The sequence below is a fragment of the Acinonyx jubatus genome, chromosome A2 (genome assembly GCF_027475565.1).
Source record: "Acinonyx jubatus isolate Ajub_Pintada_27869175 chromosome A2, VMU_Ajub_asm_v1.0, whole genome shotgun sequence".
Lineage (NCBI taxonomy): Eukaryota > Metazoa > Chordata > Mammalia > Carnivora > Felidae > Acinonyx > Acinonyx jubatus.
The window spans coordinates 126624709-126649127 of record NC_069383.1 but is presented as its reverse complement, the minus strand read 5'-3'; the positions used below and the strand labels follow the sequence as shown (position 1 = coordinate 126649127).

General features: G+C 42.4%; 1 protein-coding gene across 2 annotated transcripts in view; it reads right to left on the bottom strand.

Annotated features, from left to right (window-relative positions):
* Nucleotides 1–4186: 4186 nt before the first annotated feature.
* SHQ1 (SHQ1, H/ACA ribonucleoprotein assembly factor) overlaps nucleotides 4187–24419 on the bottom strand; it is a 99542-nt gene continuing 79309 nt past the window's right edge. For both annotated transcript variants that reach the window (XM_015066050.3, XM_053219056.1), the window contains exon 11: nucleotides 4187–5349. In XM_015066050.3, the coding sequence (XP_014921536.2) occupies nucleotides 4806–5349 (544 nt within the window). In that variant the 3' untranslated portion in view covers nucleotides 4187–4805. The remainder of the gene's footprint in view (nucleotides 5350–24419) is intronic.

The following is a 24419-nucleotide window of genomic DNA, read 5'->3' as shown; positions in this document are numbered from 1 at the left end:
CTCCCTGGAAAGAACTTACAAGACAAGGGCATACCACTGCCATCCCTTAAAATCCCGGAGACACAGCCTCCAGCACGCGGGCCTAGCTGGACAGAGGAGGCTTGCACAGTAAAATCGCTGCCTGCAGCGCCCCTGGAGAAAAGCAGAGTACCACCGAGTACAGCCTTGTGGCAAGACTTCCCAGAGGTGAATCCTTTCTGTTCGTTTTTCCCCAAGGGCTTAGGCATCCAGCTCCACATTCATCCTTTTCCTCTAGCTTATCTTTTCATGACTTTGGAGAGCAGTCTTCCTTATCTAGGAAACAAATGGCCTCCACGGAGAGCTCAAAACAGCGAAGTCATTTATCTGTCTGACATGTGTTTCCCTGTTTGTTTTCTCCAGCCTTGACACAAGAGTTGTGTCAACTGTGGATGGCTGTGCCCCAGTCACTTGAGAGGCATGAATCAATTTCCAGCTGCATTTATCACTTGCTGCCTTAAATCAAGTCTAATCAATGCTTCCTTCATTTGGTATGGATTGAAACTATATATAACACGCTCAGAAAACGGCCGGGAAAGGGAACAGATCACAAACAAAAACTCCGTCGGGGATTTAGATGGAATGATGTTAAGGAAACATTTGTAGAGTTTGATTCACTTTAATGGAGATGCCTGACCAAACAGATACAGAGATTTGTTTATGAAGTTTAACTTCAATGTACCTGACATGCAATGTCATTTCATGACGGATCAGTCTATACGAGGAGACTTTTGCATCTTCAAATATTTTATATACATTATGAAGATTAAGTATACATCTGAGTAAGGTTTTACCCCTCTATGGTCTTTAACTCCTATTTTTTTTTTTTTTTTGTCATCATTGACTACATGGGTCAATTTTTAGTTACAAGATGTAAAATAATAAAAATCTTTGTATTAAAATACATATCCAAGGGGCGCCTGGGTAGCCCAGTCAGTTAAGCTTCCCACTTCAGCTCAGGTCACGATCTCGTGATTTGTGGGTTCGAGCCCCGCATCAGGGTCTGTGCTGACAGCTCAGAGCCTGGAGCCTGGTTCAGATTCAGTGTCTCCCTCTCTCTTCGCCCCTCCCTCGCTCATGCTCTGTGTCTCTCTCTCAAAAATTAAACATTACAAAAATTTCAATAAAAAATAGATATCTAGGAGCCCCTCTGATATAAAAAGTTTTTTTATGAAGTCTCACAACAAAGAATACTTAACCCTCTCTCTCCTTCCCCCAGTTCTTCGTAATAGAATTTGATCCATACAACCAAAGTGGATTTTCCACTAGCAGGTGTGAAAACCGCCCCACAGCTGTTCAGCTAACTCAGAAAGTGGTAGGGAGCACCCCTGTCTCATTTGTAAATTAATCCTGTGCCAGTGAAAGATGATATCAGCATAGTTACTGGCACCTAAAACCCATCATGCCCACAGCAAGCCCTCGGATTATTCTTCAAGGATAATGGCAGAGGAGAGACAGAACATAGAAAAATAGGTCAATGATAATGCGAACCCAGAAGATGAGGCAGTGCCGTGATTCATTGACATAATTAATATTTCTATCTAATCTGCTGAACTCTGTAGACTTTTACCACTGGCATGCCTCTGAAGCGATTAGCAGAGCTGACTCATTTTCACAGTGCCGGCTCCCCCAGTGACCTGTTGTCAGGTAGCTGAACAGAGAGCCCTGTTCAGCTCTGGGAAGTCCGAGAATAATAACCAACCCTGATGTTGGTTTGATACTTTCCAGTTCATAAAAGTGTTTTGAACATACAGTCTCATCACCCTTTAAGATAAGCAAGAAAAAAGTTTTATCCCCATTTTCAAAAGGAAAAAGGAGGTTCAGAGGTTGGGGTACCCCCTTGGGGGCTGGTCAACACTTGAGCTCTAGCTCTGGAACTCACTTCTTTGTCTCATCAACCCCAAAGCCTTAGTTCTTCTGCTGACCCGTGACTGTCACTGAGGTCCCCTTCTGTTCTTTCCCCAACATATTTTTTTCTCCCATCACCCAGGGTTCTTGGGAAACTCCTATGGTTACAGGAGATCCCTAGAGTTGCTTGGCAGGTTGTCTAGTTTAAAAAAATGAAATAAAGGCAGCACCTTTGGACTTGTTTTGGGTTACAGACATGGTGTAGTGTTCTTAACTCATCTTAAACAAAGACAGGGTAATGTGATATAACAAAGCTTTAACCCTCTGTGAACAAAGAGAGGGCAGGTGAAAGAAACACTACAGATTTGGAGTCGACAATTAAGGCACCCACTCATGTGGTCTTTGATACTCATGAGAGTTGTTTAATGAGCTCCTCTGTTCTGAGGATTTCTAGGATGGATCATGTTTGCTCATTCTTTTGGGGGGGTAACAGGCTTTTCCACCCATGGCGAGTCTCACACAGAAGTAGATCCTGTGCAGATTCCTAAGTTAAGGGCAGAGTTGATAGAAGGAAGAACTTCCATGGCTTTAAACTTTTTGACAAGAGTGGATCTGCTCAACTTGACATTAGTAGAAGTAAATGAGGGGAGTAACAGATAATGCATCTTCAAACTGGCTTCAGGTAATGTGCCACTGAGAAGAAATGCGTTTTCAATGGTCATAGGCATTTTGAAGCTCTCCAGGGAGCCTGAAAAAAGTCTTGAACACATTCTGACAAAGCTGTTATAGTGTTCAGGAGTTAACATGCATGTCGAATGGCAAAGTCACCCCAACTATCCTGTTAATACAAACTGAAATTTATATTGGAAATACAAATACTCACAACCTATATAAACCCAGAGTAAAAGGGAGCATACCCTTTCTTGAAATAAAAATGCTGAGATTAATACATATCAGATTTCATTTCATTTCCTCCCTAGAGCAAATTGGTTTATTTCATTTATTCATTCATCCAGCCAATATTTATGGAGCGCTGAGAATACAGGCACTGATGATTCAGTGGTAACCAGACACGGCAGAGAACCTGCTCCCTGGGAGCTTACCCTCAAGTGGGAAAATTCACATTTAAAATATGAATGGAGACTTACGCTTCCAATCAAGATGGAGTAATAAAGACCAGATTTACTCTCCCACCCAACATAACCAAAAAAGAAAAACAGGATAATACACGTAACCATGGTTTTCAAGACACTGGACGGCAGGCAATGAAAGCCTGTGATCCTGAGGGACAGGAAACGAATACAGTGAGCCGCATCATCACCTGACCTGAGACACTGTCCAGGCTGCACAGGGAGGGACAATGTAGGCAGTCCCCAGGGGACCCTGGAGTTCAGGAGACAGAGCTGAGGGTGAGGGGACACTGAGGCAGCCAGCGTTTGCAGGACAGAGTACCAGAGAGGAGAGAGCCGCAGAGAAGCCCAGATACCTGGAGAGGGGCCCCTCTGATATTCATGCGAGTACCTACTGCTAAGAGTGTGGAATCGTGGGAAGGCAGCATCTGAAAGTATTAGAGGGAACCGTGCTCAGCACGCATACAGGGGCCTATTTCCACCCGCTAGACTGGAAAATTTGTAATTCACAGGGCAATGGGAAAATCTTTCCTTAGTACCAGGAAATAGTTTGTCCTAGGCTGAACACTGTTCCAGACCTGCCTAACAAATGACATGAGCAAGACCCACAAAGATCACACTATTTCCAAGTAACTTAACTGCATCCCCAAACAAAGCCACAGAACGTAAGAATACATACATATTCAGCCAGGTAAAATTTATAACGTTTGGCACTCACTCGAAGATTACAAGGCATGCAAAGATGACTCATAATGAGGACTTGTATCCAGAATTTATAAAGAACTCTCAAAGCTCAAAAATAAGAAAACAAGCAACCCAGCTTTAAAAAGAAAAAAAAAGGCAAGAGATTTGAAAAGACACTTCACCAAGGATTTGTGGATGACAAATAAGCATATGAAAAGACGCACAGCAATAGAAGCCTTAAAAAATGCAAGCTAAAAGCACAGGGAGATACCACCTCACACCTAATAAAACAGTAAAAATGTTAAAGCCAGATCATACCCGGTGATGACAAGAATGCAAAAGACCTGGAACTGGTGGAAACGTGAACTGGGACAGCCATGTTGGGACACAGTTTGGCAGTTTCTCGAACTGTTACACATCCACCTACCATACGGCTCAGCCATCCCACTACTGGATATTTACCTAAGAGAAATGCAAGCATATGTCCGCACAAAGACTAGCACACAAATGTTCGTAACAGCTTTATTTGGAACAGCCGAAAGCTGGAAACAACCCAAACGTCCATCAGTAGGTGAATGGAAAAATCTATCCAATGAACTACTACTCTGATATGGGGAAAAAACAAAAACCAAAAAAGCCCTCTCAATACAGGCTACATTGATGAATCTGAAAATAATTACAGTGAGTGAAATGAGCCTAATTTAAAAAAGAGTACATATTACATGATTCCATTTATATTAAATCCTAGGAGATGCATACTTAATGTACAGTATCTGAGCAAGTAGAGCATGCGACACTTGATCTCAGGGTTGCGAGTTCAAGCCCCACGTTGGTTATAGAGCTTACTTAAAAATAAAATCTTTAAGAAAAATATATTCATGGGCTCTACCTTCTAGAGATTCTGCCAGAACTGTTATTTCATCTTCAATATTAATTATACTTTGGTGAAAATACTTTAAAACGTTATTTTTAAGATTGTGACAAGGAAACCAACAGGTATCAACATAAGCTCCGTGGAAAAGTGTTGCATACACTAAGAAAAAGGACCAAGTGGAAGTGGATTCTTGTTCTGTAAAGGAAACCAAACCCGCCATAATTCTCAGCAGTGAGGAAAACCACGCGGAGTCAATCACTTGGTGTCTGCCAGTCGCCTCTGCCCTGCACGCTGCTGTGGCTTGCAGCCGCGGAGTCCTCAGGTCCGGACACTTGAACTCTCGAGTTCAGTTGCTCTCCAAGCTCCTCTATCAGCGGCCCAGAGCCTCCAGGAGCCCGGGGGGAGGCGGGTGGCTTTCTCGGACTACCACCACATCTCTCGACGGCTGAGTTTCTGCACACCCCGTCGTCAATTAGCAGGTCGCCGCGTTCCTTGAGAAAGGGACCCTGCCAGGAACGCACTGTCTCAGACTCACCACCTGAGAGCTCCCCTTGTTCGGAGTCCGAGCCTTCGGTCTCACGTGAGGTGGTGCTGTCTGACTCCTCCGTGTCCCCTGCCTCAGGAGGGCAGGCAGGTGTCTGCTGCCTGGAAACAGGACGGCCTGCTCTTGATGCAGTGTCTTCCTCCTGGACAAGAAGTGCTGCGGCCTCCAGTTCTTCCAGTTCTAATCCCAGCTGGGCCTTTGTCAGGGACACTTCCTTTAAGGTTTTTGCAAGAGTTGCCAACTTACTGGACCTTGAAAGCCATTTGAAGAAGAAATATTAGGACAATTCATTAATTGGCCTGAGAACGAAACAGCTTCTTTATATAGCTTAAAGAAGTAAGAAAATAAAGATGGGTCCATACTTCACGTGACACACCAAGATAAATCCCAAAACAGGTCAAAGAAATGTAAAAGAAAATGAAGTGGTGAGGTATTACAAGGAAATGCAGGAGATTCCCTTTATAACCCTAGGATAAGGAAGCCCTTTCTATCTATGACTTAAAATCCAGAAGCCACAAAAGACTGATAAATTCAATCTGAAAAAACCTATAGGACAAAAACCAAAACATCATAAACAAAGTCAATAGGCTAATACAAAATTGAGAAAAATACTAGCAACTCATGTCACAAAGCAAGACCTAATTCCCCTAACACGGTTCTTAAAAATGGACATAACAATTCATCAGAAAAATGGACAAAAGCCATAAGCAACAATTCTCACAAAAGGAGATATAAATGCCTCTTAAACGTATGAAAAGATGTTCAACTCCAGTCAAATAAGAGACCCAAACTAAAGTCACAGTGAGATACATTTCTCATTTATCACAATGGCAAACATCCAAACACTAGAGAGGCTTGGGGGAAAGACCCCTCCCCACACCACTGGCGACAAATTAAACAGGTACGGCCCCTGTGGAAAAGGTGGCGATAACTTCCCAACTTGAAAATGTACACACCCTTGGCCGAGCAATACCACATCTGGAAATTAAACGCACATGCTACAGGACAGAGGCCCAGGGTATTCACTGACATTGTTTTCAATACTCCAAAATGGTAAATAACCAAGTGCCCACGACCGCAGGACTGGTTAACTACCTTATGGAATATCCATGCAAAGGAAGAGTCTATGGCTGCGTATGGAACAAAGCGCTCTATGGGCTAACCCAGGTTACACTGTGTAACAGCAACAACAAACGGCACACCGTTATGTGGAGGCTACCTTTTATGTTAAACAAGGGGAAAGAAATAAAAACACCCTTCTGTTTGCTTGTATACTTATCAATAAACTCTGGAAAGCTGCAGAAAACATTAGCTTATGTGGGGGGGTCTGGTGGGGACTGGAAAGGTAGAGGAGGATGATAAGAGGGAGGCTTTTCACTGCAATTGTTTACTTTTAAACTCTGCAAGCATAACACCTATTCAAAAATTTTAAGTATACAAAAGAGAAGAAAGCAATACTATAGAGAGCAGCGTGACGTGCTTTTTACTTTTTTTTTAATGTTTATTAATTAATTTTTAGAAAGCGCACATAGGCGGGGAAGGGGCAGAAAGAAGGGGGACAGAGGATCTGAAGCAGGCTCTGTGCTGACAGTGGAGAGATATGGCACTCAAACTCATGAACTGTGAGATCATGACCTGAGCCCAAGTCGATGTGCAACTGACTGAGCCACCCAGGCACCCCCTTTATATTTTTATCAGAAAATCATGCCATGTTATTTCAGAGGATAATTTTCAATTTGTAACATTACATTATACCAAACTTTTTTTTATTAAACTTAGAGGCATTCATACTTTTCCTTTGTTTTGAAAGAAGCAAAAAAAGCATACCGCAGGTGTCCAAAACTCATGGCTTTACTCCTCCCTAGAGGAAAATCTGAAGTGACAACTGAAAAGGGCGGCAGTGAGCAAGTGAAAATGATCAGCACGCTGACCTTGGCTTCTACGTTTCTCTAACTCCGAAGCTGAAATGAGTGTACAAAACATTTAGTGGCTTTGAGACAAACTGGATGACGGTGAGTTCACAAGATAAATTCACTTGTAAAAGTGTAGACCATCCCACAATATCAAGAAAATGGGGCTTTGTTTCACTGGAGCAGAAGTGACTGGTGGGGCAATGGGAACTAGTGAACAAAGGTGGTGTTTTTCACCTAAGTGCCCAGGTATATCTGAGACCCTTTGATCTCAGAATATTTAGTGTAATAATGACTTTGTGCAGGGATGCTCTGTGCCCCGGCTGCCCTCCATGAGCGCAGTCAGGTCCCAGAAGCCCCACTGCAGTGTCCCAGGGTGGGTGCTGAGGTACTGCTAGGTGAATGGCCAAGGGCAACAGCCATCACTGAGGGCAACTTCCTCTTATGTGAGGAAACCCCTGAGTTTCAGTGCTGGGATTCCCAGAGCTTAGAAAAAGAACGGCGGGTAGGGTAAAGAAGAATATTAGGATGGGATCAGCTGAAGTCAGCTTATGATTCACCAATGGTCTACAAACTCTGGATGCACTCTCATCACTTTAAGACATCTCTAAAAGCACAGTTATGGAATCACATGGTCGCGATGTAATGTACATCCATGTCCAAGACAGTTGTAGATGACATCCACAAACCATATATGCTGAAACCCTGACTGCCAGTAGTAAAGAATTTGGTCTGAATTAGTGGACCAGTTTGCAATATCTTTGCCCCAAGGCCTTGTCAGCCTAGAAGCTAGTTCATGGCCATCTTTCTCACTGAAGTGGGCCCTCTCTGGGTAGTGATGTGCACCTGTGAGAGGTAAAGAGCAAGGAATCTAGGAAAGAAGACAATGCCTCTTACTAAATTATAATATTAGAAATAAAATTTGGGGGTGCCCGGGTGGCTCAGTCGGTGAGCATCCAACTTCAGCTCAGGTCATGACCTCACGGTTCATGAGTTCAACCCCGCACTGGGCTCCATGCTGACAGCCTGGAACGTGCTTGGGATTCTCTCTCCCTACCTCTCTCTGCTTCTATCTCACTCGCTCAATCAATGAATCAATCAATCAACTTTAAAAAAATAACAGGGGCACTTGGGTGGCTCAGTCGGTTGAGTGTCTGGCTCTTGATTTCAGCTGAGGTCAGGATCTCACAGCTCATGGGTTTGATCCCCAGAGTGCAGGGCTGGCTTTGGATCCTCTTTCCCCCTCTCTGCCCTTTTCCCGCTCACACATTCTCTCTCAAGGATAGACATTAAAAAAAAAAAAAAAAAAGATTTTAAAATCAAAGCTCTTCCTTCAGTGACCATACATTTCACACTCTGATTAGCCATGACAAATACCATCTACAGTATATGAAAGACAATGTTCCACACACATCCCGACACTCGTTCCAAGTGACAACTTCATGGGTCAGTTGCATTTTTGTCCACATTATTGATGACAAAACAGAAGCCTAGAGGGTTAAGAGACCTGCTGCAGTTTCCCCAGCTGAAAGGGGCAGTCAAGACTGGAAAACCATGCTGCAGAGCTCTAGTAGGCTTCCTCCTCCACTACCGGTCCTCCCACAAATTATCCAGGCTCTGAAAAGTCTCCCGTCCTATGACCACATTCTTCCCTTCTCCCCAGGTGGAGCTCAATTCAACATCTTCCAAATGAGCAAGTTCTGACAGGCATAGGCAAAGAAGGCTGCAAACAGTGATCTCTTTAGCTTAGCAGTCTTAAACGAAGTATACATCTAACTAAGCCTTAACTACAGAGGCTTAAAATTGAAGCAAAACATCTGAATTATTTGTGAGGATATGGTGAACTCTCAGGTTGAAACCATCTGGATCTTTGTTATTGTCCACTATCTGTGTCATGTGTAACAGAACAAATTTGGAATTTCAAAGTCCCTCACCCCTAATCCTGGCCCTTTTCAGACACAGTGTAACCCCACACACTGTGAGACTATAAAGGATCTACTCTAAGAGGCAGGAAAGTGGCCCAGATGAGCCATATGACCCCCAACAGGACTTGTGCCTGTTACCAGGTGATGTGAATTTTTACCCTTCAGTTTGTTTCTCACTTTAAGTACTGCATTCATTTAAAGTGACCCATTTATATAAAATATGTAAAAAATGAATCCTATGTTCATTTTTGCTTCTTCACAGTGCTGACCCATCTCTGTTTCTTATTAATCCCACTTTTACTACCTCAAGCTGGCTACTTTCCTAAATTAATACTAAAGTTCTGAGAGAAACCTTAAGTTTATAGAGGAAGCATTCTGAATTCTCCACTTAAAGAATGCGAGAATAAAAAGGAATTAAAAATTTCAAAACATCATTGACGGAGAATGTGACCCAACAGTCCAAAGAATTAAAGTTGGGTTTGTTTCTGTTAAATTATTTTATGCAGATAACTTAGCAATCACTGTTTACAATAAAAGAAACTATCTGTTTAAAGAAAAAAAATAAGGCCGAGAAAGAGTAGCCTTTTTGTTCTTTCAACCACGGGTAAAATTAGAGTTGGTTCTAAATCTGCCACTCTTATATTCTAGAACCTGACTCTGCAACGGCGCTTTCCATTTCAGAGAGCACCTCATTAATGTAGTTAGTGGTTTTTCACCGTCACAGTCAAAACAGACCAGCTAGTTCATGTCAGAAAGCGTTGCCGAGTGACATTATTAGTTAACCAGAATGCTTACAAAAACCAGGTACATTCTGATCCAAGCAATGAATATACTGAGTTACCAGTTGTACTTACGGTACACATTTTATATTGAAATGAAGAGCGCCTACTTATTAAGAATGTATTTATTAAGGAATGAAGAGATTCATTATTTAAGAGCCATGACAACTGGATAATGGTAATGCCATATTTTAACACAACTATACTCAAAATAGGTTTTCCTTAGACAGTTTTTGGAAATGTAATCCTACCACGTAGCTTTTTAAAAAGCTTTCATTCTGTTTGTATATGTGAAATAATCTCCTATTTGGAGGATTTTTTTTTTTTTAATTAAAAATGCTCTCTGACAAGTTGTAGCAAATACAACTACGATCAGTGACTAATAGTAACAGCTGGAAGTACACGCCTTGACCATCGCTAGGCTAATACACAACTTCCTCAATTATTTTATATTTTGGTGAATGAGTTAAAAGAAGGGGGGGAGGGATCCAAGGCTTTATGAAATAGCCAAAACAAAGTCCAAAAAGGGCTCTAAAGTGAAGGGAAAATGATGTATAAATAGAAAGCATACATCCTGTTTCTTGTTGTAGAGTTTTGTTTCCAACTATCAATCAGCTTTTCACCACTTCCTGCAATAGCTGATCTACTATAAATCTCGTAGTAACTGACTAGGTTTCATTTCCTCTGCCAAAAGCCACTAACCCGTCAGGCGTGACATACTGACACTAGAACCAGCAACTGATAACGTAAGACAGGACGCCAGTGAGGCAATGCAACAAACATTTCATACGGGATGACAGGACACAATGACTTGGCCTTTTAATTTCAAAGGACACATACACACCAGGCTCTGTGTGGGAACAAATAGTACATCAACTATCTTTTTAAAGGGTACACTGATAATAATGGCATATGATCATAGCTCCTCCCTATTGAAAAGTACCAGTTCCAAACTTCAAAATCCCCTGCCCGAAACACAGTGATGTAGCCTGATAAAAAAGATAGTACATTAGCTTTAAGTAGAAGTTGCTAATGACAGTCTTTTGTCTTGACTTGAAAAACACACACCAGTTGATGCACAGATGATCACACAATTATATGCCATCATACCATACTACTGAAAACCGCCTCCAGCTCCATCATTAACAGAAATGATCTCTTTAAATAAGAAGCTACTAATTTAATACAGAAAATACTACAAGTTATTTAACCCATATTGAGTTTGGGCCAGTGAAATCAGTTTTCACCCTATTTCTGACTTCACGTACCACCACTGTGGGCTTGGGCTATGCATATTAACATATGCACCCGAATAATTTCCTGAATTATAATAATGCCATAATAATGCCACCGAATAATTTCCTGAAAACTCCCTGCACTGGCTTCCTAGCGCTGCCATACAAAACTACCACAAACTGGTGGCTAAAACAACAGAGATTCCTTCTTTTACAGTTCTAGAGGCTACAAGTCCTCAATCTAGGTGTTGACAGAGCTGGTCCCTTCTGAGGCTGAGGGAGAACCGGTCCCATGCCTCGCTCTTCACTTCTCCTGTTGCTGGTAATCCTGGGCGTTCCTTGGCCTATAGACCCATCATTCCAAATTCGGTCTCTGTCATCACACAGCACTCTCTGCATGTGTCTGTTTCTTCACAAGCTGTCTTCCCTATGGCAGTGTCTCTGGCTCTTCTCCTCTCCTTACAAGGATATCAGTCATACTGGCTTAAGGGACCACCCTACTCCAGCATGACCTCATCTTAACAATCAATTACATATGCAGGAACCCAATTTCCAGATAAAGTCACATTCTCAGGTTCTGGGAATTCTGAGGGGACACTCTCCAACATACTGTGCTCCTTAGAGCTGAAACAGACAGTGGAGATGCTCATTAATGGAAGATAAATTAAAACCAAAAAAGGTCACTCAAGGTAAAGCAACATAAAAAGCCAAAATTTAATAGTAATTTTTAAAAAGTTAAGATTTCACCTTCAAACAAAATTACAAACTACACAAACAAGTTCATAAAATGTTTAATCATTTAATATGTAGGTTAAAACTATGACTATGTACCATTTCTCTAAATGAACAAAGAATGAACCAGATATTAACTGTATTTACATCTGTTCTAACAAAACTCTATTATGGCACTATATGATATTCATCACTTTAGGTCAGTCTTCTAGGGCGAATCAGAGAACAGATAACCATCGAAGCATCATCCATTTTCTCAAGGGTCTTTCAATCATGTGACACTCAAATGATTCCTTTGGTATTTAAAGATTTGTCACTAATGCCATTATTATTGTAGAGTTTTCTTCTGCAAGTAACTATTATTATTATTTTTTAATGTTTATTTATTTTTGAGAGAGAGACAGAGCAAAGTGGTGGCGGGGCAGAGAGAGAGGGAGACACAGAATCTGAAGCAGGCTCCAGGCTCTGAGCTGTCAGCACAGAGCCCAATGCGAGGCTCGAAGTCATGAACCACGAGATCGTGACCTGAACTGAAGTTGGGACGCTTACCTGACTGAGCCACCCAGGGTCCCCCTCCTGCACTTAACTAATCCCACACTTCAAAGCATCAGTGTCCGTGGTTGTGTGGCTCAAGCACAGCTCCTTTAATCACTTTCACTGCCTTTGTGAAGTCCTTGATCTTTCACACAATGTACAATTTATTTGTACCAAACACTACCAACAATCAGCAAGAGGTCAAATGACAAAAAGCCTGGCTGGATGGGTGGGGAGGAAGCTAGAAAGGAAATGATATGCTACAGTGGGACTAAATTTATTAAGTGATTTGGTCATTAGGGAATATTTCTGTGTTTTGACTATCATCACTTCTCTTTAACTCTGGAAGTCAGAAACTCAAATAATGAATATTCAGAAATAAGGACCCCCTGCATGACATACATACGCAGCTGCATACACACACAGACACACACACACACACACACACACACATTTTTAGACTTGAGGTAAAAAAAATAAATAAATAAATTGCTATAGTAATCCCACATACTGAAGACTATGCCTCAGGTAGGGTAAATGAAGGATGAAGGTTTATCCAAATCCAGAGATCTAGAAAGGCTATCATTCGCCTCATCACTGATATCCATCTAAGAAGTGGAAGGGTGAAGGTGATAAACAGATTAAGAAAGATACAAAGTTCATAAAGAACTGTACAAAAGAAGTGGACTCAACTCCTCCTTGAAACTATTTTGCACTTATTTACGTCAGACCGAATCAGATTAGCAGAGATAGAAATGTGAGTCCCATAAATTTACCACATTTCCCTCTACTCCCCCACATCTCAGCAGAAATGCTTTTGCTGAAATGTGCTCAACTGTAATCCTCCAAAACTGGGTGTTCAGGGTCAATTTCAAAACCAGCCCCATGAAACTCTTGGAACTGTCAAACTCAGAGGGCTCCCTTTCCCTGCTGGCTGTTAGGGAAGTCAAATCTGTGACCCGCCTGGTGTAATGGAATGTACCCAGAGCTCCTCCCGCCTTCCTTTTCATTCTGTTGCTTTTGTTTTCTTACCTTTAATTAATGCCATGTTGTTTTACACACACACACACACACACACACACACACACACACACACGCTTTAAATAATTTCTGGTAGAAGGCAAAGAAAAAAAATTAGTCATTGGAGTGAAATAAAATAGCTGGTTAAGTAAAAAATACACAAAAACAAAACAAACAACAACAAAAAACCCACTTTTGTTGGACAGAAAAGGATATGGGGAAATGAGGATTATGGGTTCCAGCCTGAGACAGATATATTTTCTTCTCAAAATGATTCCACGAAGCACGACATTTTGGGTATTTCAGACTTGAACCATTTTGACAATATTTCTACATTTCATCTATGCGAAAAGGGCAGATGATGCTGTTTAATAACAGAGGCACAGTATTTTGACCTCTTCTTAAATGTTCAGATGAAATGGCTGCTTGGATTCCATTAAACCAAGTGGAGGTCAATCAAAAAGATGGAGAAGGCATTACTATGAAGGTGGTGTCAGAAGAAAGGTGTTATAGGTGGAAATGTGTCCCCCACAAAGGTATGTTGAAGTCCTAAACCCCCAGAACCTGTCAATATGACCTCAGTTGGAAACAGGATCTTTCCAGATATAATCAAGTCAAGAGGGTGTCACACTGGGTTCAGGCAGGCCCTCAACCCAATGACTCCAAAGGGATTGCTGCCCTGATAATAATACCATGTGAAGATAAAGAGATGCAGAGAAGGCCATGTGACAACAGTGACAGAGACTGGAGCGACATATGTACAAGTCAGGGTATGTCAAGGCTTGTTCACTCCCACCAGAAGGAAGAAAGAGGCATGGAACAGATTTTCCCCTCAACCCTCCAGAAGGAACCAGCCCTGTGGAGGACACCTTGGTGTTGGACTTCTGGCCTTCAGAACTTTCAGAGACTAACTTTCTGTTGTTGTAAGTCATGCAGTCCGTGGTCATCTGTTACACTGGTCCTCGGGAACTAACAAAGAGGGGTATATAAAGATCAAGATTTTTAGAGCTGAACACAAATTAGAAAGAAGCTCATACAAGTTCCTGGTTTGACAGATGACAGAGTGGAACCACCAAAAATATCAACAGCAGCAGGGCACAGAAAAGTTGCCTTCACTGATAAAATACAGAGAATGGAACGGTCTGTTTCGATTCCTGTCTGAATCTCAACACCTTGGTTCTACAATTCTGTGCTATCATCATGATGTTTCCCTGTGTAAAAACCTGCAACAGCTTCCCCAAAATAGGATAATATCCAAACTCCCCACTGAGGACAAAGTCCCAGGGATCTGGCCCCTGGGTGCTGCCTGCCTGCCTCTCAACGAGGTCACCTGCCATACGTGTCCAAGTCACTGTGCGCCATTCACCACCCTCTCTCCATCCTGAGGACACACTAATGCTGCATTGTGCCTCAAGGCCCCTGCACTTGTGCACCCCCCCATCTGGAACATTCTTCCCCTAAGTCTTCCCATGCTGGGTCTTACTCATTCAATATCAGCTAAAATACCACCTCAGTCTTATAAAAGCAGTGCTTCCAGACCTATTTTATGTCCTGGAACACAAAGAAAGTGGTATTTGCCTGGCATGGTACTGGGCCTGCACCCTACTTGCCATCCTGAAGGTGAGGGGCCAATGTTCTCATTCCCCTGACACCCATTTGTGGTGCCATGGACCACCAGCCGGTATACCCTGCCCTTCGCCCTCCAACTTCTCATATGCAGACCTCCTATTAGGAACTTGGTGGAACAGGGCAGTTTTGAGGTCTACACAAGTGGAAGTTCTGGCTGAATTTTTCAAATATGTCCTTTTTGTCTCCACCTTCCCTCTTGAAAGCAGAATGAAAATGGCTGCTTCCAAATTTCCTGGCATCCTCTGAAAAAGAGGGTTAAGTGATTTAATGTGTTTATTTCTTTGAGCGCTTGCTCCAAATGCTAAAATTTTCCTTGGTTACAAAATATAAAGTTAGTGCGCTATGTTGCTTTCACAATACTAAGACGGGAAAATACTTACGTGCTGGTATGTTTACCACATGCACAGGCTGAAGCCTGCAGCTCTCCAGATTAGGACAGGCGTCAAAAACTTTGAAAATTCGAACTATTTATCCACTCACTGGTATGATACACAGTGGAACGTCTTCTGAAACACACATTGCATTGGCACGAAGCACATAATCCTGAGCCATTCTATGGTTTCTTAATGACAATCCTCTCCTACGAAACGAATGACAGTGGTACACTGCTCACTGGTTTGGCTTTTCCAGAATTACTAATTGTCTGACATATCACATAAACTTTGCCTCTCGCCACTCACTGTGAACCACGGTTAATACGCTCTCTAAGGGAAGTTTGGAACCTTTGCTTTCCTAGTGAGAAAACAGGAACGACATGACAGGACACAGTTCTGGGACAGACAGCTCCTCACAAGGGGCAGTGACAGTGCTAAGTGGCCACTTCCGGGGCTGGCCCGCCATACCTTCCTCTGCTCTTACACAAATCACTCCGTGCCGTGCCCACCCGTACAGTTCACTAGTATAACAAGGGCAGCTGGTTGACCTGTCTCCCTCTGTGGGGAAGCCGGACCTAGAGCCGCAGCATTCGGCGCCCTCCTAAATGGAGATCCACTACGTCTGTTCCTTGTTGCACCCGGAAGACCACCCTGGAAGGGAAGGCGTCCTGCTGGCACGTCTTAGAACTGGTCAGCAAAGGTGAAGAGGAGAGTGCTCTGAAAATATGCCACATATAATTTAGTCAGCACTTGGACTCCCTGGTCTCCCTACTTCGCACTCCCCACACAGCTACGTTACTACGCTACTGGCTGTGCACCTTCTTCAGATCTAACGCTCTCGTTGTGCCAGATTTTCTTTTTTTAAGTGCCCCAAAGAAACCTTTAAGATTGGTGTTGGGTTGGAACATTCACAAAAATAACGCTGAAGGAACGAAGCCACACACACACAACAGTACGGATTGTATTATTTCACTTGTACAATGTTCGAAAATGGGCAAAACCAAGAGATGGTGAGAGAAGTCAGGACAGTGGTTACAGGGTGGGGGCTGGGGAATGACAGTGCACTAAGGGGCTTCTGGGAAACCTCTCAGGCACAATTCCTGATTTGGGTGGCACTACACCACACCAGAATTCATTCTTAGTCTACTTATCATCTGTGCGCACTTCGACAAAAATTAGCTTAAAACAACCATCACAATAAGAAACACGAGTCCTGGAAAAGAAGTCACAGGCTTTGGACAATCTGCTCTGGAAAAGGGGATGGAGTGTTGGAGAGGAGGAATGTGTCCATTTGAGGGGACAGGATCATGGAGCTGGCTCCGGTTTCCTCTGGCAAACTGGGCAGGACCTCTAATACAACACTCCTCACTGCAAACTTCTTTTTAAAAGGCATGGCATGTTCTACCAAATACAAAGAGAATCTCAAAATGTGTCTAGAGAAAGACCCATTAGTCATCTCTTTCAATGTGTGTACTAGACACAGAAAGTTGTTCTGTGCAAAGTACACAGCTCACCGCCATGGAGGTTATTCCCCTGGTGTCGGTGAAAACCTGTCTGTGGGGGCATTTCAAATGATATTTTTAAAGGTATTTGCCCCCTAGTCCCCTGGACATTTGATCTACAGACCAACCCTAGTACTTTCTGAAATATAAAATAATAATTTCTATTAATTTTCCTTCTGGTACTGCTTCTAAGCCTCTAAAACGGCATCCTATCTATCAAAAACCTAAAGATGAGCCACCAAAAGTCTTTATACCAGTTGTATGAATATTTTACTTGAAGTGAGAGATTTTATCTAATTTGTGTATTACAGAATAAAGCTTACTTTCATACAATAGTTGCTTTTTTTTTAATGGGCATCAAAGATTTAGAAGACTACGTTCTGTATAAACAATCCCAATTAAAATTTATACAGCAACAAGAAAAAAACTTCCCACCTGGGGGGGGGGCGGAAAACAACAAGACCAAGTTTTGAGATGCTTCATTTATTATGATGATGATTAGGGAACTGAACAAGGACACATTTTTTTCGCTGAGGGGTTTTTGCCTCAATGCTGACATTTATTTTTTTGCCACATGAGGATGTTCACCAACACATTTCTCTGTGAAATAATAGAATTGGATATTATAATCAGACTTTTCTTATCTTTTTTTTTTTTTTAATATTTAGTTTTGTCAGAGAAAGAGAGAGAGTGCAGGTGTGCAAGTGGGGGAGGGGCAGAGAGAAGAGGACAGATGATCCAAAGCAGGCTCTGTGCTGACAGCAGCAAGGCTTATGCAGGGCTTGAACCCACGAACTGAGAGATCATGACTTGATCTGAAGTTGGATGCTCGACTGAGCCAGCCAGGTGCACCTATGGTCAGACTTTTCAAATCAATTCCGAAATTCAAGAGATTTCTTTTTTGTTTTTAATTTTTTAATGTTTATTTTTGAGAGAGAGACAAAGACAGTGTGAGCAGGGGAGGGGCAGAGAGAGGAGGAGACACAGAATCCGAAGCAGGCTCCAGGCTATGAGCTGTCAGCTCAGAGCCCCACATGGGGTTTGAATTCATGAGCCATGAGATCATGACCTGAGCTGAAGTCGGACACTTAACTGACTGAGCCACCCAGCTGCCCGTTTTTAATTTTTTTTTATATTCATTTATTTTGGAGAGAGAGAGCACAAGATGGGGAGGGGAAGAGAGCCGGGGAGACACAGAATCTGAAGCAGGCTCCAGGCTCCAAGTTGTCAGCACAGAGCCTGACGTGGGGCTCGAACTCTCGAACCATGAGATCATGACCTGAGACGGAGTCAGTTGCTTAATCCACTAAGCCGCCCAGGTGCCCCAAGGGAGTTCGTTTTCTAATAAACTCCACTCATGTGTAGATTAACACTCAAAGTAAATATTTCTTATACTGATGATAAAGTCTCTAGAGGAATCCACTCCTTCCCTTCCCTTTCCTTATTTAAGCTACCTCTTCACAAAAAAGAACTATTTAGCACTCTTCAGACTAACCCTAGGGCTTTACTTTATATTACCTGCTGTCCCCTCAGGAGTTATGCCACAGATTACATCACTCAATTCTACTCTCATCAGCCAGAGACTAACCATTTATGCCTCTGGCTAATCTGTTTCTAAATAAATTGTCAATTTCCTCCAATAAAATTTCTATAGAAAATCTCTAAATTCTACTACAGGTCAACAGTGCCTTATCTGAAACCCTTGGACCTGTAGGAATTTCCATTTGTTTGTTTTGCATTTCCGAAAGGTAATCCTGGATATGTACTACTATACCATCTATGACCGAACACCCCCAGCAACAACCTGTAATCAAATATACTAATATTTTTCTGCAGCAAAATGTACAACTAGTCTCTCCAAGTGGAATAAGGAAAGATTATAAATAGCCTCATGTCAGGTGAGTTCAGGTCAGTCAGGTTGTGCTGCCAATTACCCTGAAGATACTTGTGCTTTCAAAATTTTCTGGGTTTCAGAATTGCACACAAGGGGTTGAGCACTAGAACCAGAAGCTAGCAGACTGAGCTGCCACTTTTCAGCTCAAGTGCCCAGGTCCAAGATCAGCCTTTTGACAAATATTCACCGAGCACCTGCTATCTGCCAGGTTTAGTGTATATAATGGTGAAGACAAAACACAGTCTCCTATTTGCAGATCAGATCATCTCAGTCTGTGGAAGGCAAGAAACAAGCCATTAGAGCATGGTGAAGTTAGTTTATGAGAATGATTAACACAAGGTACCCAGCGAATGTCTAGCTCAGGGGCTTTGAGAGTCTTGGGCACAGAGGAGACAGTCTCCTCCTACAGAGAGTTCTATGCAAAAACCATTCTGTATTTTTAAATGGAGGCAAGGAATCCACCCAAATTCTAATTCTGCCCAGGTTGACTACTTCAATGCTTTTCTTGAAATTTCAACTATGAGGGGCGCCTGGGTGGCTCAGCCAATTGAGCATCTGACTGTTGATCTCAGCTCAGGTCATGATCTCATGGTTACTGAGTGTGAACCCGACATTGGGCTCTATGCTGAAAGTATGGAGTAGGCTTGGGATTCTGTCTCCCTCTCTCTCTGCCCCTCCCCCCCACTTGCTTTCTCTCTCCCAAAATAAACTTAAATAAAATTTTTAAGAAATTTTAAATATTAAATTCTTTGAGGAAACACATATATATTCTTTTGTCTCTTGTGTGCTAATCCCTATATCAATGTTTAGTCTATAATGTATAGTAGATTCTCATTATTTTCAGATTCCATATTTGTGAATTCTCCTACTTGCTAAATTTTATTTGTAACTTCAAAGTCAACACTCCTTAGCACTTCTATGGTCATTCAGGGACATGCACAGAGGGATGAAAATTTCAGTTACAAATCAACGCATTTCCAGACTTCTTGTTTTAGCTCTCATACTGTGAAAAACATGTCATTTTCGTGGTCTAGATAGTGCCACATTGGGCTTTTTGTTGATAATTTCGCTCTTTAAAATGGCACTCACACTTAGTGTCAAATTACTTTCTAGTATTCTTAAGTGCTTGAAGGTTATAATGTGTCTTATGAAAGAAAATAGTTGTGTTAGATAAGCTTTGTCCAGGCTTGAGTTCCCAAGCTTTTGCCATGAGGTTCACTGCTAATGAATCAACAATACATATTAATACGGTGCCTTTAAACATAAACACACATAAAACAAGGATACCTATTGAGTGACTGATGAAAACGTAACCAGGGGCTCATAGGAAACTAACTCTGTATTTCCCCTAGGAGCAATGATTGAATTTGCTAAGTCAGGGTTTGCAGAAACTTAATGGAACATAACTGCTATGAATAATAAGAACTGACCGTAATTTGGTCCTGGCCGTGACAACAAAGAGGAAGGACAGCCACTTTAGGGTGGAATGGTAAAGGGAAGGGATAATAGCAGAAAAGGTCTCCTACAAAAGGGGTGGTAATCTACAATGAAACATTTTTAAGGCCTATGAGAGCAGTCCAAGTGAGAAAAGTGGGAAGGGTTCGGTGACACGGGAACCAGAGGATCACAGAACAAGAACAACAGCACCGTTAGGTCCACAGCTACATCCCTGGACCACAGGACAGACTGACAACATTCCACAAGAACTAAATACGTATGACCCTGGAACAACACGACTTTCAACTGCACAGACCCACTGACATGCAGATTCTTATCAATACATATAGTACAGTGCTGTCAGGGTATTTTCTTTTACAGTTTTCTAAGTAACACGGCCTTTTTTTTTTTTTTCTAACTTACTTTATTGTAAGAATACAGTATGTAATACATGTAACACAAAATATGTGTCAGTTGCTTATATTATCAGTAAGGCTTCTGGCCAATAGTAGGCTGTTAATAGTTAAGTTCGGGCAGAGTCAAAAGTTATATGCAGATTTTTGACTACATAGAGACAGAGACAGGGACTGGGGAAGGGGAGAGGTTTGGCAGCCCTACCCCCCAGTGTTGTTCAAAGGTCAACTGTATCTTGGAACGGGCAGGAAAGAGAGGTGCACATAAGAACATCTACTTACAAGGGACCTTGACTATCAGACCCAAAAGCTGAAATGTCCATAGTTTTGAACGCTCCTTTTGCCTCTCATTAAATCTTCCAGGACACTAATTTTTTTAAAGGTACAGTGAGCCTTCAGAGTGAGTCAGGTGCTGTCAGCTTCTCTGTACCATAAAAAACGATTTGTAACTTTGACCCAGGTCCCTAGAGGGCCATTTTGATCCATGGCTTAGCACATACACACACCCCCTCCGGGGTATAACCACCTCTCAGAGGCAGGGAATCAATGTAAAAGTCTGCTAAGGCTTGGAGTATTCAATGACTGCCTTTAGAAGGCACACATTCTGACAGGTGTGATGTGGTATCTCATTGTGGTTTTGATGTGTATTTCCCTGATGCTGAGTAACGTTGAGCAGTTTTTCATGTGTCGGTTGGCCATCTGGATGTCTTCTTTGGAGAGGTGTCTATTCATGTCTTTTGCCCATTTCTTCACTGGGTTATTTGTTTTTTGGGTGTTGAGTTTGATAAGTTCTTTATAGGTTTTGGATACTAACCCTTTATCTGCTATGGCACTTGCAAATATCTTCTCCCATTCTGTCAGTTGCCTTTTAGTTTTGCTGATGGTTTCTTTCGCCGTGCAGAAGCTTTTTATTTGGAGGAGGTCCCAAAAGTTCATTTTTGCTTTTGTTTCCCTTGCCTCCGGAGATGTGTTGAGTAAGAAGTTGCTGCGGCCGAAGTCAAAGAGGTTTTTGCCTGCTTTCTCCTCGAGGATTTTGATGGCTTCCTGTCTTACATTTAGGACTTTCATCCATTTTCAGGTTATTTTTGTGTATAGTGTAAGAAAGGGGTCCAGGTTCATTTTTCTGCATGTCGCTGTCCAGTTTTCCCAGCACCATCTCTATTCTTTTCCATTGACCTGAGTGTCTGTTTTTGTGCCAGGACCATACTGTCTTGATGATTACAGCTTTGTAATACAGCTTGAAGTCTGGGATTGTGATGCCTCCTGCTTTGGTTTTCGTTTTCAAGATTGCTTTGGCTATGTGGGGTCTTTTCTGGTTCCACACGAATTGTAGGATTGTTTGTTCTAGCTCTGTGAAGAATGCTGGTGTTATTTTGACAGGGACTGCAAAGTAGCCCTATTCTAAAGGTCCTTTTGGCTCAAGAGTCACCAACTTGGCCTCTCTTGATCTGAGGCTCATTCTCAGAAACATTCTCTCTCCGTCTGCTCTTTTCATTTATTCACTCAGCACTCAAACTCCTAACGTACCCAAGCAATGGACAAAACAGACAAGAATCATTGTGCTCATGGAGCTTCTACTTTTTCATAGGAAAAGACAGACAATAAACACAGAGCAAGTAAAATATAGAATGCGCCAGATGGTATAAGTGCTGTGGAAAAAAAAAAAAAAAACAGCTAAAAAGGTGGCCCGGGAGGGCTAAGGGTGGGGAGTGTTCAATTTTCAGGAGTGCTTCAAGAAGGGCTCACTGACTGAAAGGTGATGAAAGGGACCAATATATTTGAATAGCCTGAACTGTGGAACCTAGCTTTATTCTTGATTTTTACCTCTCTCATTTCTTCCTGGCTGACCTCTCTAGTCTATTAAGCTTACTCACACCTACCCCCTCTCCTAGCATTGACAGCCACCCGGCTACTTGTAATCTCCAGATCATGTTGCCATGCCTCTGTTACTTCTTCTAGTACCTTTTATTCACCTGGTCCTGAGACCCACCCTACAGTGTCCCAAGTTCAGGGGAAACAGCAACAGGTTACCTTGTTCCTAAAAAGGAAGACCCAGAAGCTTAGCAAAAAAAGAACAATTGTGGCCAAGTCAGAATTCTATATTACTTCGTACTACAAATATAAACTAGATAGAACTATTTGAGGGCCCCAAAATGTATCATTCTACAACGAACTTATCTCATGTAAAAAACTGGAGACGATGCCATAGGAAGGCCTCATGCTCAGCCACCAGGACAGCAAGGAGTACAGATTTCAGCCTATCCAAGCCCCTGTTACGGGTGGCAGGGATGACATTGAGGGCACAATTCTCCTTTAAGAACCAAGCATGTCACTTTGTTGAAGTCTACACCATCTCAGATCAGAAGATATCTGAGAGATAACCGAGTCCAGGGTTGTCCGGTACAGCTTTACATAATGACAGAGAAGTTCTCTATGCTGTCCAGCAAGGTGGCCATTAGTTAGATGTGGCTACTGAGAACTTGAAATGTTACCAATGTGACTGAGGAACTGAATCTTAAATCTTATTTAAATGATTACATTAAAGAGCCTCATGTGGCTCTGCATACAAAATTGGACCACACCAATCTAATTTTCTTTGACAAAGATGAGGCCTAGACATAGCTAAGGCCACAGGACTAACCACAACCTTGAGTACTAATATTCCACACCGGCATCAGACTGGAGGGTTTTCCAACGGCTTTCATATGCATGAGCCTGTCGGATCCTCTCCTTGGCCACATGAGCTAAACAGGTCTGTACACCTGTCCATGCTTCATCGGTGCTCAGAAGCAAACATGTGCCTAATGGCAAAGGGTTAATCCCAAGGACGGCCAGAGCTGCTGATGTGCAGGCCCACTAGGTCCTGGCTCACAGTGCGGTAGTAATACCATGTGGGTAATTAGAGGTCATTTACTACATGAAACAAGATTCTTGAAGAGGGCACTTGCCAGGAAAACCACTGGAGAATCTTTCCTATGTCATGGGATCCAATCCTTGACAAAACATGTATGCAGATTAAGTCTCCCGGGGTAGTTTTATCTGGACGGGAACTGTAATGTGTTCCATATTTTAAGGTGGTAACCACAATTCTCAAAAATTAGGACTCAACTAGTCTGTTGGCCAGCTCCTTACAATAATCCCCTGTTCGCTTTATCATCAAGACAAAGAAGCAAAAAGTCTTCTATAATCAGAACTGAAGAGTTGCCAAAGTGTCCCAATCAGACCCAAATTACTACCTACAAAAATTACTGATGGCTAAAAATAAGAATGAAAAAGTGGCTCAAAGATATTATTTGACTAAATATAGGGCTACACAGTACAACTTAAACCACCAGTCAGATGGTTGTTAGAACCAAACCTGTTGGCTGAACAGCATTTCATGTTCCTACACGAACTGGTTGCAGAAGCCTAATTATGGTTTGATTCAAATGATGTTATCAAACGCTTCCCGCATGGGGTGAGAGGCAGAAATGCTCTCTCCTTTCATTCCTTGTCAGGGCATCTGTGCTGGTGGTTTTTCTTGGAGCCACCTCGTTCCACAGAGACAAATCCAGCCCCTGCGATGAGCGGTTTACAAAAAAGCAGGGGCTGCTGTCGGCGGGAGCACTGTAGCTGGGCTTTGATCCCAGCTGCGGTTCCCACCTGCTCAAAAAAGGCAGCCACAGCGCTACAGCTTTTCATTCCCCTGCTCAAAAACACAAGAAATCAGCAGAGATGAGCTGACAGGGAAAACATTACACAAATCGCTGACCCTGCTGCAGGCGGCGAAGGGCTGCCTCTGCTTGGCTTTGATTTTCCAGAGCTGGAGCCCGAGGGGAGAGACAGTTTGACTTTCTTCTTTCCTAGTGCTCCCGACAGCAAGGTGCATTCAGACGGAGCCCGGAGGAATACCAAGTGCAGAAGAAAGGCGAGTAAATAAATAAACAAAACAAGAACA